This window comes from Prosopis cineraria, unplaced genomic scaffold (assembly GCF_029017545.1).
Source record: "Prosopis cineraria cultivar Desert tree isolate PC_DT_omini unplaced genomic scaffold, ASM2901754v1 PC9, whole genome shotgun sequence".
Classification (NCBI taxonomy): Eukaryota; Viridiplantae; Streptophyta; class Magnoliopsida; order Fabales; family Fabaceae; genus Prosopis; species Prosopis cineraria.
The window spans coordinates 28,903,481-28,917,516 of record NW_026555340.1 but is presented as its reverse complement, the minus strand read 5'-3'; the positions used below and the strand labels follow the sequence as shown (position 1 = coordinate 28,917,516).

Sequence of the window (14,036 nt, the reverse complement as noted above, 5' to 3'; positions counted from 1 at the left end):
TTTCATTATTTATTGCAGTACTTACAGTCGAAGATTGGTCCGTATGTGCACGTTTGAAAGAGATTTAAGAGAAAAGATCAACTCAAACATACTGACATTGAGATCACACGCCACATTAATGGCCACATTACTAATTATATTGGTTTTTGTTAATTTAGGCGATAATGACATATGAGAGCTGAGTGGAGTGAAGGAAAATATGCAAAGTTTCAAAAGAAACAAGAACAAGGAGCCAAGGACAAGGACGAAAACAGAGGACAGTGGAGAGAGCAACATTTCATGAATCTGGGGCAAAGGAGGGACTGAGAGAGAGTGAAAGAGAGACAAGTCGTAAGGTTAAAGGTGAATGATGAATCCATTAGAAAAAGCAGAAGGCGAAGCATTCTGAATGAAGCAGTCACGAGTAAAAAGGGGACTGGTTAATGCTATCATCGGGGTTTCCTCGGACTACAACCTTCGAACTCGCACGCCATCTTGATTCTCATTTTTCTTTATCAATGAGATTCCATCCCACTTTTATAAACACGTGTTTCATTTTTTATTCTACGACTTACTTTTAAAAACAGAGCTTTGAGACCGGTTGGTTTGGAGTTCTTTACTTTAAGATTCAACAATTAACAGATTTGGGTTCGATAAGCGATTTAAATTAATTTATTGAATAAATATCTCAATTATAATCATTTAAATTTTTCGTTTCTTTCCAAAAATTCAAACTAATCATTATAATTAGTATACTCTTCATGCATGTTGTCCTTCAAAAAACTTGAGATTGAGTGTTTTTTTTTTTATATTATGTAACAAAACCTTTGACAACCAATTTATTCTCATGCGTGAGATGATAGGTTGTTTAATTTAATGCCATTGTACATGTGTAATGATAATCTGTACCGCATTGCTGTTGGGGGTGGTTTTTTTTTTTTTTGACCAAAGTTGGGGGTGGTTAACTCTTTAGGTGGATTCGTGGTAATAACTATTACACATTATCACCAAAATAATAGTAATACTCACCATATTTCATTATCATCTTTTAATTTTAAAATGATGTTAGGATTGTATTGCATTGCGTCTTTTCAAAAGGACGAGGAATTGAACCAAATAAGTTCTTAAAGTGAGTGGATTTAATAGTTTTACTTTGTGTTCTTAAATTGCAATACACAAGTTTGAACTAGGATCCAAAAAAAAAAAAGTGAGTGGATTTAGATCATTTACTATTCAAATCCACTATCAATGTATTTCATATAATTTTGTCCACAAAAAAATTTATGTTTAACTTAACCCTTTCCCATAAAAAAAAAAGAGAGAGACAAACACACCCATGCACGCACACATCACGTGTTACTACTTAATTACATATCATTTTATTAATTAATTTTCTTTTACATTGATCTACTTAATTAATGTTGTCTCGAATGTCAATTTATTCATGGAACTTTTCTGGGAGAAGATAAATTATGACCCAAGACTTGTGGTTTAGGGTCAAGGTATCATCTTTTTCATCCTAATAGTAAAAAGATTTAATTCTCATTTTTGAAGAAAAAATGTTTTTGTCAGTTTAATCGCTGTTTTTTCATTTATACTCTTATTTTTATTAATTTTTTTGGGTAATTATTTTTACTAAATTTAATTATAAGGTTAGAGGGATAATTGGAAAAAAATAGATAAAATAATCATACCGTCATAGTACTGTGATATTTTAAAAATAATTACTATTTTAGTATTCACATTGCCTGACTTATATGCCAAAATGCTTTTTTTTTTTTTTTGCCCGAAATATGCCAAAATGCGAAAGATGCAACTGAAAAGCAGCTAGTCCTGTATGGCAGGACAAAAAAGTTGATCGTTTTTCTTTTGGTCAACAAAAAAGTTCATTGATTGAGCCGTTGTTGTTCACAATAGTCCTCGAAAAACGCGCACTAAAGCGATTCGTCTGTTAGACCTCGCTAGGCCTGACACTTATTGCAAACTCTGATCCATTAAGCGATGCTTCCACTCATTACTCGTTAAAAATAAGCTATTACCAGTTTTGAAACAAAACTACTCTTACACTATTGATTTAGTTCAAACTAACAGATTCTCGAGCGCGCACATTAAATCAAGCGCAATTTCAATCATATCCTACTCCCTCCATCCTTACATATAAATTTTTTTTAATCAAATCATATAAATTAATAAAAATTAATTATTTTATTAAAAGGATGAGAACATTTCAATTTTATCCTTAAGTATTATAAATAAAAAAATAAATTTTTTTCTAAAGCAAATTAATGAGGGTATTTATCCTTTTTTTTTTCAACTTAGTAGAAGTATAATGGTTCATTTATTAAAAAAATACTAACAACTTTTAATATTTAAAAATAAAAAATATTTTAAAAGACTTCCTATATACAGAGATATGGAGGGAGTATATGTTTTTGGGAAAATAAAACTCCTATTTAATTTGAAATTTGAAATTGTTAGAATTAGTCTCCCTTCTGTTTGTATATATGGAGATAGAGAGAGATTAACATTAGATGTTATGATTGGAAGAAAAGCAGCTTATCTACATTATCTTTAGACTTTAGATATCTGCATGTTGTTCTCTCTCCTCATATGATGAATAAGGACGACTCGTGATACATTATTAGTTTCTCTCTCCTTATATCAGCATCTTTACTTTATAGTTACGAATTATAAGCAGAGATATATAATGCCATTTAAACACACGCATGCAAAGATCGGGTAGAAAAGGAATTCATGTGCGCAGTTCGGAGGAACAGATAATAGGAGATCCAATATCATTATTAAGATGATTGATTGGAAAAAGGATTTATTAATTTACAAGGCAGCCCAATCAGGGTAAGGGTCAACAAAGTAGTCTTGGAAAGGCTCAATGGAGGAGGAAGGACCATAAAAGCCAATTCCATTGCCAGCAAATAAGAAGTTGGTCTCAAAATCATCACTTATAATCATCTCCTGCAAAGAATTATCTTGTAGAAACTTTCTAGTTTCACTCTTTTCACTGCAATTTAAAATTTCCTTGTAAGGATTTGACTTGATGTTAAGAGCCATATCATTTGATTTGGTAGAGGTGACTTTGAATGTTGACAAGTTTTGATCTTTTCCTTCTTATTAACACCCAACTTTTTGCTCAAATGAGTGTTCCAGTAGTTCTTCACTTGGTTGTCTGTCCTTCCTGGCACCCTCCCTGCTATCAATGACCATCTTCAAGGCAACAAACATTCAAACAATAGAGTTCATTAGTTTAGTTGTATCTAACTTTGAATGAACAATCAATTCATCACAATTTCTGTCTACTCTCCATTTCTGTGATTATATATACTGTGAGAGCTGTCTATACTGTTGTAACTTGTATCTTTTATAATCCGGTTGATGATAGACATGCATATATCTGTGTGTGTGAGGAAAGAAAAAGAAGAAGAGACCTATTTCCTAGGAGATTGTGGAGGCGAATGATGAGGTCGTCTTCTTCTTCGGAGAAATCTCCACGCTTCACGTTCGGACTCAGATAGTTCATCCACCTCAGTCTGCAACTTTTGCCACATCTCTTCAACCCTACACCGACACAAAACAGCACACCGAAGATATATATGTAAAACAATCACGAGGTTTCGTGTGTGTGTGTGTGTGCATGTATGTATATATATATACCAGTGGCTTTAGCAATACGATTCCACTTCCCTACCCCGTGCTGCTTCACGTGCTCCATTAAAATCTTGTCTTCCTGGGAATTCCACAGCCCCTTCTTATATTCATGCCTACCTTCCATTGTTATTGTTTTACTAAGGAGATTACGTCGAGAAGAGTACTATTGCGTGCCGGTATATATGTTTCTCAAGGAATTTAGAAATAAAGATAGTTTTGATTGACTCTGGGGTCGCTGGCTTTTCGATATGGAGAAGTTATTGGACGCCGCGTGTTTTATAGTGTCGAGGGATAGACCGCGTGTTCCGAGTTCATATGAGCGGTGAACTCGTAATAAATCAGTCTCCTGTACGATGTGTCTGTTTGTAAGAAAAAGAAGAGCCATTATTGAGATCTCTCACTGACCGTAGGGGCCAATTTCGACACTGAGACACACCACTGTTTTGTTTTCTTCCTCTCGCAGTTAACCTGATCCCTTCATCAAGATTTGCTCCAATTATTGTACACGTCTCCTCCTTACTTATTTCTTTCCGCTTTTTAACTTTCTACAGAGCGAGAAGCTGAGAATTTACGTTTTACACCCATCTTTCTGTGCTTTTGTCATTTGACGAGCAATTCCTCGCACTGGCCAATTCATTTCACAGGTGTAATTGCTTGTGTGTGTGTGGGTGTAGATTCTTTACAGAAGCTGACAGTGAAAAGGAGCAGAAATACGTACGGAATGAAGACAGTTGGAGGGTTGTAGGCATGAGGGGGTTGTGTGGAGGGATTCCTGCATATAAAAAGACCGGTTGTGTTTCGAAGAGGCAGTAGCAAGACTAGTGCATGATGGTTTATTTGTTGAATTGTTGGATCACTTTCAGTTTCACCAAGGAGTAATGAGAGCTAGGGTGTAGGATCAGGCATGAGTAGGCTTCTAGGATTGTTCATTCCCGTGCAAGTGAGTCATCGCGTACGACCCGTTGTTGGTTTTCGATTTACATGCAGAGAATCTTATTCTCCATGACTCCGGGGGGTAGAATTTCCCTTGTGTGTTTTTTTTTTTTTTTAACCCTGCTTGGGTACCGGAGGGGTTAAAAATAGCACAACTGTCATCTCACTCAGCCTCTACGTCTTTGGTTATAATCCGTCCAGCAAAATGGTGTCATCTATATCCCATGACCTACTCATTCTCAACAGCTTGGCTCTTGTAATTTGTAATGACGACGTTATTACGGTTAATCCGTACGGATTTTTATACTCTCTCCTCTCCATAAATTATAAAATATTTTTAAAAGAGTTTTTTATTTTAAAATATAAAATATTTTAAATAGATTAAAATTTCATTAAATGTAATAATTTTAATTTTATCTTTTATCTTTTATAAATAATTTTTATTATTTTTTTAATATATTAAATGATAGATATTTTTAAAATTTTATATTTTTATTTTAAAAAATAAAATTATTAAATATATTTAATAAAATTTATTGATAAATAAAATTTTATTTAAAAATATTTTATAATTTATGATGGAAGAAGTAATATTAATTGCCGGTGTCACATGCGGAGGCAAGAGAGAAATGATGAGGGGAAAGGTTTGGGGCGTGTCCGGAGGCGTTGGAAAACGGAAGGAATACAGCCGAGGCAGCTTTGTGTCTGTGAGTGAGTAAAAGAGCAGAACTCTTGCAGAGTACTTTGCTTTGCCAGCGTGACAGAGTCAGTAAAAATATATTCCAGATTAAAATAATATCATATATTTTAAATTAAATAAAATTTTTAAGAGATATTTTATATTATAATTTTAGAAATAAGATGAACATACACTTGTCCAGATCCTAGGATCCTGCATGGAGCCGTATGGTGTGGTGTGATTTCTTAGCACATGGCCGTATCCATCCATTGTCTTAATCAATGTCTTTGTTTGTCTCTTCCTCTCCTTCCCCAAATTCACCAATGCACCCTCAGCGCTTGATCACTCACCCTGTTATTATTTGTGTGTGTTCATTCGTTTCAACCCTAACATCAGTACCTATTCATTAATTAAAAACCAACCACTACCAACAAATGTTGGGCCTGGTAGTGGGAACTATTTTCTCATAATACAGTAAATCAAATTTAAATTCTCATTAAAAACGATACCCACGTTTATATTTAATGTATAAAACAAGTGCCAAAATATATCATCACAAACAGCAAACATCTGCTTTCTCACTATAATTCATGAAATGCCATTTATAACATATTGTTGGGAATTGTGCAAATAATAATCGGAAATAAGCAAAATAAAACAATTGTAAATATTAAAAAGCTAAAGCAAATAACAAAAAATGACATAAGAAATTTAATATGAAAAAAATTCTCCAATGTAAATCCACGGGTAACGAATGAGAAATTTTATTATATAAAACATGTGTACAAAAAACCGAGCAAAAGTAGCCATGTTAACTTAAAAACTCAAAACTTAAATTTATGAATTTTTTATTTTATATTATTTCTTAAGCTTAACTTTATCCATTGTCTCTAATTCACTCATGAACAACCTAATACATATTATGCCTACATCCACGTGCTGAAAGTGTAATTATTATTACTTTTAATTTGATATTCTTCTCATCAATTTTAATCTGAAAAGGATCAAAATGGGTCAAGCTTTGTGCATACGTTTAAAACTCCAGAGGTCACTGGTCCTCTCGATACTCGATCGAGGTTCCATCTCCGTATCTTTTATGCAATCTCTTGTTAAAAAAAAAAAAAAAAAAGCTCTAGAGATCCACTGATACATATGATTATATACGGCCTTGTGGAGGTTGAAGTTCATTTAACCTTTTAATTTGCTTTTTTTAAAATCTACATATATATCAAGAGTGGTATATAAATGTAGATCAATAGTCACCGACTGTTCTTCAAACTTGTTCCATAAATATCATTTCCTTGTCAAATGAGGTTAATAGTAAATAGGACTCACTCCAATTCTTTTTTCTCCATACAGAAGAAGAAGAAACCTATTCATTGAATCATTGTTGCTTCATGTCCTGTTTCTCTTCCAAATGGCAGCTGAAATTAAGCTAGAGGCCAAGAATGATCACATCACGTCCTTGCATATTTTCATTTTTTTGTCCCTCTCGATCATCAAGAATATATCGGAGCGTACGTTATAAATGCTATTGTATACAGATTCAAACATGGCTAGCCAATTTTTGCGTTCTTAGAGCCTGTTGTTTTCTATTTTTAAAAAATTATTTTTTTTGAAACAAAAACTTTAAAAAACTTGTTTGAATAAATGTTGTTCATTTAATCATTTTTAAAACTGTTTTCATTTTTTAAATACACTACATTTGAATGTTAAAAATTACATTTATCTTGATTAATTTTTATCATTAATCATCACCATTAACTGTCTATAACTATCATTATCATTTCATTTTTAATTTTAAAGCTGTTTTTAATGATATAACTAAACAGATTTTTATTGTATTTTGTTTGAAAAATAATTTAAAAAATTATATTATGAAGCAGTTTTAAAAACAAAATATAAGAATAGAAACAAACTAGGCCCAGACTCTTCGACCCAGATTGAACATCCCAGCATGCTATCAAACTCTAAATTTAAGAAAATTACATTGACGATGATGATGATCAAGTTTTAGGGAAAGCTTTGTGCATAATAATAAAAATTAAGAAAGGTTATTTGTGGACTCCAACGAGAGCCAAGAGGCAACAGCACAGAGGACCCAGACTATACGCACTCACTCTTCCAAACGTGTTGGCTTCAACTGGAGACGATGAGCCCTAACTTCTCAAATCAAATGTTTGACTTTTGGTGGAAGTTTTAGCCGTCATATTTTTTTTGTATGATGAAGACGAAACTTGAAAGGGTGAGTTCGATCATGATGATTTTGTCGCATTTGATTTTATTTTATTTTTTAACCAGCGCATTTGATTTTCTTTTTGCTTGAAATTCGTCTTGTTACTGTAAATTGATAACTTTATTGACAGACAATATGTTCTCTAGATCCAGTTCATATTATGTTATGAGACGTGAAGAATGATGATTCGATGAGTTAAAAAGGCTCCTTGAACGAAGTTGAGTGATCAAATCTTGCAGATGAAAGGACGTGTCGGGCGATTTATCAAAGAAATAACACCGGTTGAGACGTGTGCGTGTATTTACATGTAGTCTTCGTTCAAGGGAAGCATGCTTTCCTCTTCCTTTCTCATCATCTCTCCCTCTCTCTCTTTTTAATTATTAGATCCAGATTTGAATAATTTAAGTTGGATCTCCTAAAAAATTATTATAAAATATTAAAATATAAAATAATAAAATTCAAACTACTAATATTTAATATGAACAATTAAAAAAACAGCAAAAACAAAAAAATGAATGAAATATTTATAAGAAATAAAATATCAACTATTCAAATCTTGATCTAATGATTAAGAATTAGGAAGTGACGAAGAGGACAGGAAGGGAGGAGGAGATAATCCTCACCTGGCTGAAGTTATATGAATGCAGAAAAGTTTTGAGAGAACTATTCTTATTAGATCATGCTAATATTCATATATTAAAAAAAGAAAAAAGAAAAGAATTATACTATTGGACATTGATAAATAGCAACAAAAGGTTATGATCAATAAGTATTTCATCAATGGAGAAACATTTTATCTATATATGAAAGACTTTGATTGGAAATGTTTCATAACATCTGTTACATGGCTGATCGAGCTCGGTGGATTATTTTTAAACCATAATTAGAGTCATGATTTTAATAAATCAATAATTGTGGCAGCCGTACACCTCTTGGTTATCGAATTTAAGGGGCATTCACGGGAAAAAAAAAAAAAACCTCTCTGAACCAGTTATTTGCAGATGAACTTTTGATGATTGGCACTGCCCCCGGATTTTTTTCGTTTGGGGATGTGAATTAAGTTTGTTGATCAACTATCCTTTTTCTTTTTGCTTTTCCTGTATGTCTTAAACGCACCATACTGCAAGATCAGCATGTCCCTCAGCTTTTCATTTTCATACTATTTGATGTTAATATTATTACTTATTAGGATAAATTTGTGTATTAAATAGACTTTAGGACGCGGCTTTTTCTGAGTTATCAAGACGGTCGTGCCATAGCGGACAAAGAAAACTCTACTGATCCAGTATAAACTTGGTCATAAAGAAAAAGCTTTCTTTTCCAAATATCTTGAAGCTTCATCAAATTATATGATGTGGTGTGAATAAAATTTATTGTATAAACATGATACATGGTATGGAATTCAAATTGAAAGTTATATATACTCCTCTATTTAAAAATAAAGAATTTTTAATCAAATTTCACCAAAATAAAATAATTACCTACTTTTAAATTAACTATATTTTTTATATTTATCCCTATTAAACACTCTACAATAAATATAAATCCATTATCAATAAGGACACTTAAAAAAAAAATAATGACTATCCTTCAAAAACTAAAAATGTCTTACATTTTTAATAGAGAAAGTAACTATTTGCAATTACAAAATAATTCATGAGTTATGAAACACCAATATTCCAAATTTTAAAACAACCCAAATTCTAAGTTTGTGCTGTCTCTTTTTTTCTTTATCCAATACACTGCATGCACTCACCTTTTACGAATTTAGGGTGTAACCAAATTGTCAAGGTGAGCATGCATTGTGCAACGGTAAGTTTTAAATATGGGGGCACTCCGGATACCATAATTAATGACATCGTAACTATACACGATTACTACATATACTACATAAAATTTACGCAGCAACCATTTCACTCTTTAAACATTTGATTTGCCCCATAAATTAATACTGTCACAACTTGATCTTTTTCACTCTGCTCCTTCTTGGGTTTATGACAAGAATGAATAAGCACTTCTCACAAGTCCTGGATAGCTTCCCTTGTAGAACGTTGATGACCATGTTACCGTTTTCAGAAGGTGCATTGGCGTCAAGAAGGGTCTCAAGTGACCTGGCTGTTCTGCTCCGAACTCTACCTGCTTCCTTCAATAATTCACTCAGCCTTCTCTTTTCATCATCCACATCAGGATTCGCTGTCCCAAGTTTTTCCTCTCTCATTCCAACCACATACTCCAAAATTTGAATTGCCTCATCCACCCTGAAATACAAAATCAAAGCACAAGCCTAAAACAATTTCTTGTGTCAACTTCTAATTATTAGTTCAGCCTTTCCTCATATCAGGGACATGACAACATCGCATGCCTATCTATCTGGGGCCTAGTAATCCTAAATCCTAAATAACATCAAAAACTCGAGGCAAAGTCTACTTCACAATTCATATAATGCAGCAAGGAGAATAACTTTATAGGGAAACGCCCGTTCTTCCAAAGAGAGAGAATTTGCAAACAAAACAATGTAACTCAGAAAAGAACACAAGGCTTGGATATGAATACCTTCCCATTGCATCATATGTACCAGCAAGATTGCTGTAAACCCCAAGCGTTTCATGGTGATAGGGACCATACTCTTTTTCCAGAATATTCTTTGCTTCTTCAAACAGTTCTGTAGCCTCACTCAATGCATATCGCTGCACACAAGCAAGTCCCATTTGATTAAGAGCAACAGCAAAGAAAGCTGATTTCTTCTCCCCAGTAGCACGAAGCTTCAAGATAGCATTCTTCAACGTGTTATAAGATTCAGTATAGTTTCCCAACATGTAGTGCATGACTCCCATCTGAGCTTCAATTCCTGCAACTGTGCTTTGCCGACCAGGGGCATTCTTATATATCTCCAGTGCCTTAGGAAGTAACTTAAGTGCCTGTTCAAGCTCGTTCATTGACTCATAGATAGCCGAAATATCCATAAGACCACTTGCTGTCTCCTCAGGAGGGATCCCAGGCATAGGTTTCTCATAGATTCTAAGTGCACTCTCACAGTAACATTTTGATTCCCTTATCTTCCCTATCCTGTTATACAAGTCAGCCAGACGTACAAAGATCGATCCCACGGCTGGATGGTTCTCTCCTTTGCTGGTCTTGAAAACTGTGAGTGCTTTCTGATAAGCAAAAACAGCTTCGTCGTACCGAGACAAGGATAAGTATGTGTCACCAATGCTGCTGTCAACAGATGCCACTTCCACTTCCTGGCCATTAGCCACCATTGCCATGCTGGCTAAAATTAGATGCTCAAGAGCTGCTTCATGGTTTCCTTTTGTTTCACATATGAGGCCCATGAGCCTCCTATCAGCTGCCTCTTCAAGAGAAGGGGGTGAACCGTTTGCTTTGTGAATGTCAAGAGCCATTTGGCAGAGCCTCTCAGCTTCATCAAATTGCAACGCTTGAACATGTGCTTCAGCCACATACCGGCAGGTTTCACCAAATCTTGGGTCTGTTTCTCCAAAGACTTTCCGCTGGACTTCCAACCCTATGGTGTAGCACATAATTGAATTTTCAAGCTGGCCCAACATTGCATAGGTGTCACCTAATTGCATGTGACCTGCAAACTTAGCAAGGACGTGATCTGGCCCTTCCTCAATGGCAGGAATTTCAGTGGAGTGCTGAAGAATTGGAATTGCCTCATGGTATTGGCCTAGGCTAGAATATATTGCTGCAGTAACATGAAGACACATAACCAGTTCCAAACTTGGCTTTCCATCAGCATGCTTCTCAAACAATCTCATTGCTCGAAGAGCTAATTCAAGAGCCTTCTGTGGATTGTCTCCTGATGAAATCAAATCTCTTGCTTGCTTTAGTAAAACTGGCCCCATCTCTGGCTTGTCTGATGTAGATTCAGTCGAATTCCTACTCCGATCTTGTGATATTAAACTTCTAATAGGAGAATTCTTAGATTTTTTCACAGGGGTAACTCCAGCATTTTGTTTTCTCAGAGGTTTATCATTCCTCTTATCAGTGGGCGGCTTTGTAGGAGGACTTTTTCCCTTGGGTTTCAACTTTGGTGGTGTTTCAGGGATAAGGTCTGCCCGTGAGTTTGACTCTTTGTTTGACTTGTCTGAAGAAACAGAACTTGTAGTAGCAGATTGCATCTTCTCATCCGCCTGTACCAACTCCTCACATTGAATCTTCTCATCCTCCTGTACCAACTTCTCACATTGAATCCTCTCATCTGCCTCTACCAACTGTTCACCGTCTTCTGATGTTCCTTTTCTAGAAGATGTTTCACTGAAAGAATCACCTCTCGACCTCTCAGCCACCTCCTCTTCAATTATTTCCACTTCCCTCATCGTCCCTCCAACTAGATGGCACAATTCTGAATCGATCCTAGACTCATTGCCATCAGATCCGAGACTTTGTCTGGAGGGTGAGTGATCAGAACTTTCCATGTCACAGACATTTTCATAAAGCTGCTCAATTGAGGTGTCAACTGGTAGAACAGGTACATTTGGACCTGAATTCTGAGGACTTTGTTGACTAAAGGAACTCCCTTCGGGCTTGATTGGAGTGGCGGTTTCCTTACAAGGAGAAGGATTCCCGTTCATCTCATTTGCTCTTTCATTATGTTCAAATCCATTTGTAAGGATTCCCGGCATCTTTACTTCTTCAGGAACCAAATTCACTGGGAGAACCAATATCAAACAGCTAATCTGCATAACAAACAATAGTCACAACACACAACAGAGAGGCAGAAAACTACGCCCCCGCCCCAAAATCTACATCAAATCGAAAAATAAAGGATGAAAGGAAATCCAAATGAAATCGTCCAGAGATGGTATTTTGCTTTTGGTTAAAGAATAAAGATGTCATGTTTACGAAGCCAATATCTATCCAAAATACAGGCATTAAATTCAACACAGAAGACATAAACGAAGAAGTTGGAGATCCATCCTAGCTTCAGCCAGTTCAATTTTCCCCATTTCTGTAATAATGTCAAGGTACTTGTGGGATCTACCAGAATAAGTTAGAACTAAATCGAAGAGAATTTATACAAACAGATAACAAAATTATTTAGAAAAAAACAGCCCATACCATGCAATGAGATAAGAAAGCACCAGTATGAAAACAAGAACTAAAGAAACTGTCTCACTAGAAAGCGATTATGGGCAGAGAGGAAAAGCGGCCCTTTCTCCATTTTCGGAGGCATAAAATACGTCTGCACAAGTTAATGGAGTGAAACTCGCAAACGAGGACAAGAGAAGCCATACCTTAATAACCGGCCATGGCAGTGAGCAAAACTTGAGCTGCCTCACATACTGAAAGAGATATGAAAGAATGTAAGCATATATAGGCAAACGGTCAGACAAAGAAAAATCGGACTTTTTTGGTGAGACGTATCCATTATGCGGAGTCGACGAATGAAACAGACAGAGAGAGAGAGTCGGAATTGGAAGCTTTCAAGAGGATGAAGAGGGCAGAGTGGACAATTTACTAGCACTCTAGCAGTGAGCAACTGAGCATGAAAGCAAATACTCCCTTTTACCGCCGAGAAAACAAATAGACCAGTTGCTGTGCATAAGACGTTTTAAAAAAAGGGTGAGTTCTAGACTTGGAAGTCGGAACACTAACGGCGTTACTAAAAACATAATGAATAAACCATTTTGTTTGTCCCTACATTTTCTCTCATTTTTTATTTTGGCACCTATATTTTTTTTAATTTTTTGCCCATCCTTAATCTTTCAGCCGTTAAACACGTTGCCCCTCTACATTTAGAAATAGCTTGAGGGACTTATGGATGAAAGGAACACCGTTAACTCTAAAACTTTGAGGGAGAAATTGAAAACTCATAAGTGATGTTACAGATTGTGTTCCCTATTCTTGGCGAAATGATGAAGATAGTGTCAATAGTTTAGGTCTTCAAGCAACGAATTTAAACTACAACATCATCTTCACATTCAATTTTGAGATTCAAAACAAGGTGTGAATGCTATTAGTGTTTCCGTTATAATCTCCACTGCATGGGTGTGCACATGCCATTATCTTCTATATGTGCATACATGACTTCATTGAACCAAATGGAGCAATAATGTTCCACCCCCCCCTCTGCGTGGTTGATTTGCATTCTTCTGTTTGCATGCATTTTTGTTTTGTTCTGTTTCTATGTTTATATATTTGTCACCATTCATTGAGTTGGATGGAAACCATATTCATAAACACCATACACAAGTAAGTGCTTATGTGCGCGTGCACTTTGTCATAAAAGACATTTAATTGGCAAATAAAAAATGTTTACAAGTAAAAGAAAACTTGCATTAGACTATAATTGGAGATCTAAGTTTGTGAGTTTTTAGGAGAATTTCTTCAGACTTACATTTTTATCTGTGATGTTTGGGAAATATCATAGGCAGAGAATTGAGAATATAGCCATGTCTGCATTATAAAACTCACTTTTATTAACAAGGATAATGTCTTTTTCTCATTAAATGATATTGAAGATATGTTACTTTCAAGTTGAGGCCCGTGGCACACATGAACCCCTTTTAATGTTAAGTTAAA

General features: G+C 35.1%; 2 protein-coding genes across 2 annotated transcripts; both read right to left on the bottom strand.

The window, feature by feature from the left end:
• Positions 1–2,793: 2,793 nt before the first annotated feature.
• Positions 2,794–3,874, bottom strand: LOC129319213 (transcription factor WER-like). The gene is made up of 3 exons (XM_054964215.1): positions 3,649–3,874; positions 3,423–3,552; positions 2,794–3,201 (listed from the first exon to the last, which is right to left on the bottom strand). Exons 1-3 carry the CDS (start codon positions 3,764–3,766, stop codon positions 3,006–3,008), a joined length of 444 nt encoding a protein of 147 aa, XP_054820190.1. The 5' UTR covers positions 3,767–3,874; the 3' UTR covers positions 2,794–3,005.
• Positions 3,875–9,167: 5,293 nt separating this feature from the next.
• LOC129319228 (protein KINESIN LIGHT CHAIN-RELATED 3-like) lies at positions 9,168–13,010 on the bottom strand. The gene is made up of 4 exons (XM_054964228.1): positions 12,861–13,010; positions 12,749–12,796; positions 10,044–12,190; positions 9,168–9,748 (listed from the first exon to the last, which is right to left on the bottom strand). Exons 3-4 carry the CDS (start codon positions 12,134–12,136, stop codon positions 9,445–9,447), a joined length of 2,397 nt encoding a protein of 798 aa, XP_054820203.1. The 5' UTR covers positions 12,137–12,190; positions 12,749–12,796; positions 12,861–13,010; the 3' UTR covers positions 9,168–9,444.
• Positions 13,011–14,036: the final 1,026 nt, after the last annotated feature.

Bases quoted from the DNA above. Each gene is read 5' to 3' on its own strand.
- LOC129319228 (XM_054964228.1), bottom strand. From the start codon at position 12,136: ATGCCGGGAATCCTTACAAATGGATTTGAACATAATGAAAGAGCAAAT. The intron at 9,749-10,043 runs GTATTCATATCC...TTTGTATTTCAG, and splicing joins ACATATGATGCAATGGGAAG to GGTGGATGAGGCAATTCAAA.
- LOC129319213 (XM_054964215.1), bottom strand. From the start codon at position 3,766: ATGGAAGGTAGGCATGAATATAAGAAGGGGCTGTGGAATTCCCAGGAA. The intron at 3,553-3,648 runs GTATATATATAT...GTGTCGGTGTAG, and splicing joins TCGTATTGCTAAAGCCACTG to GGTTGAAGAGATGTGGCAAA. The intron at 3,202-3,422 runs GTCTCTTCTTCT...GTTGCCTTGAAG, and splicing joins CACAATCTCCTAGGAAATAG to ATGGTCATTGATAGCAGGGA.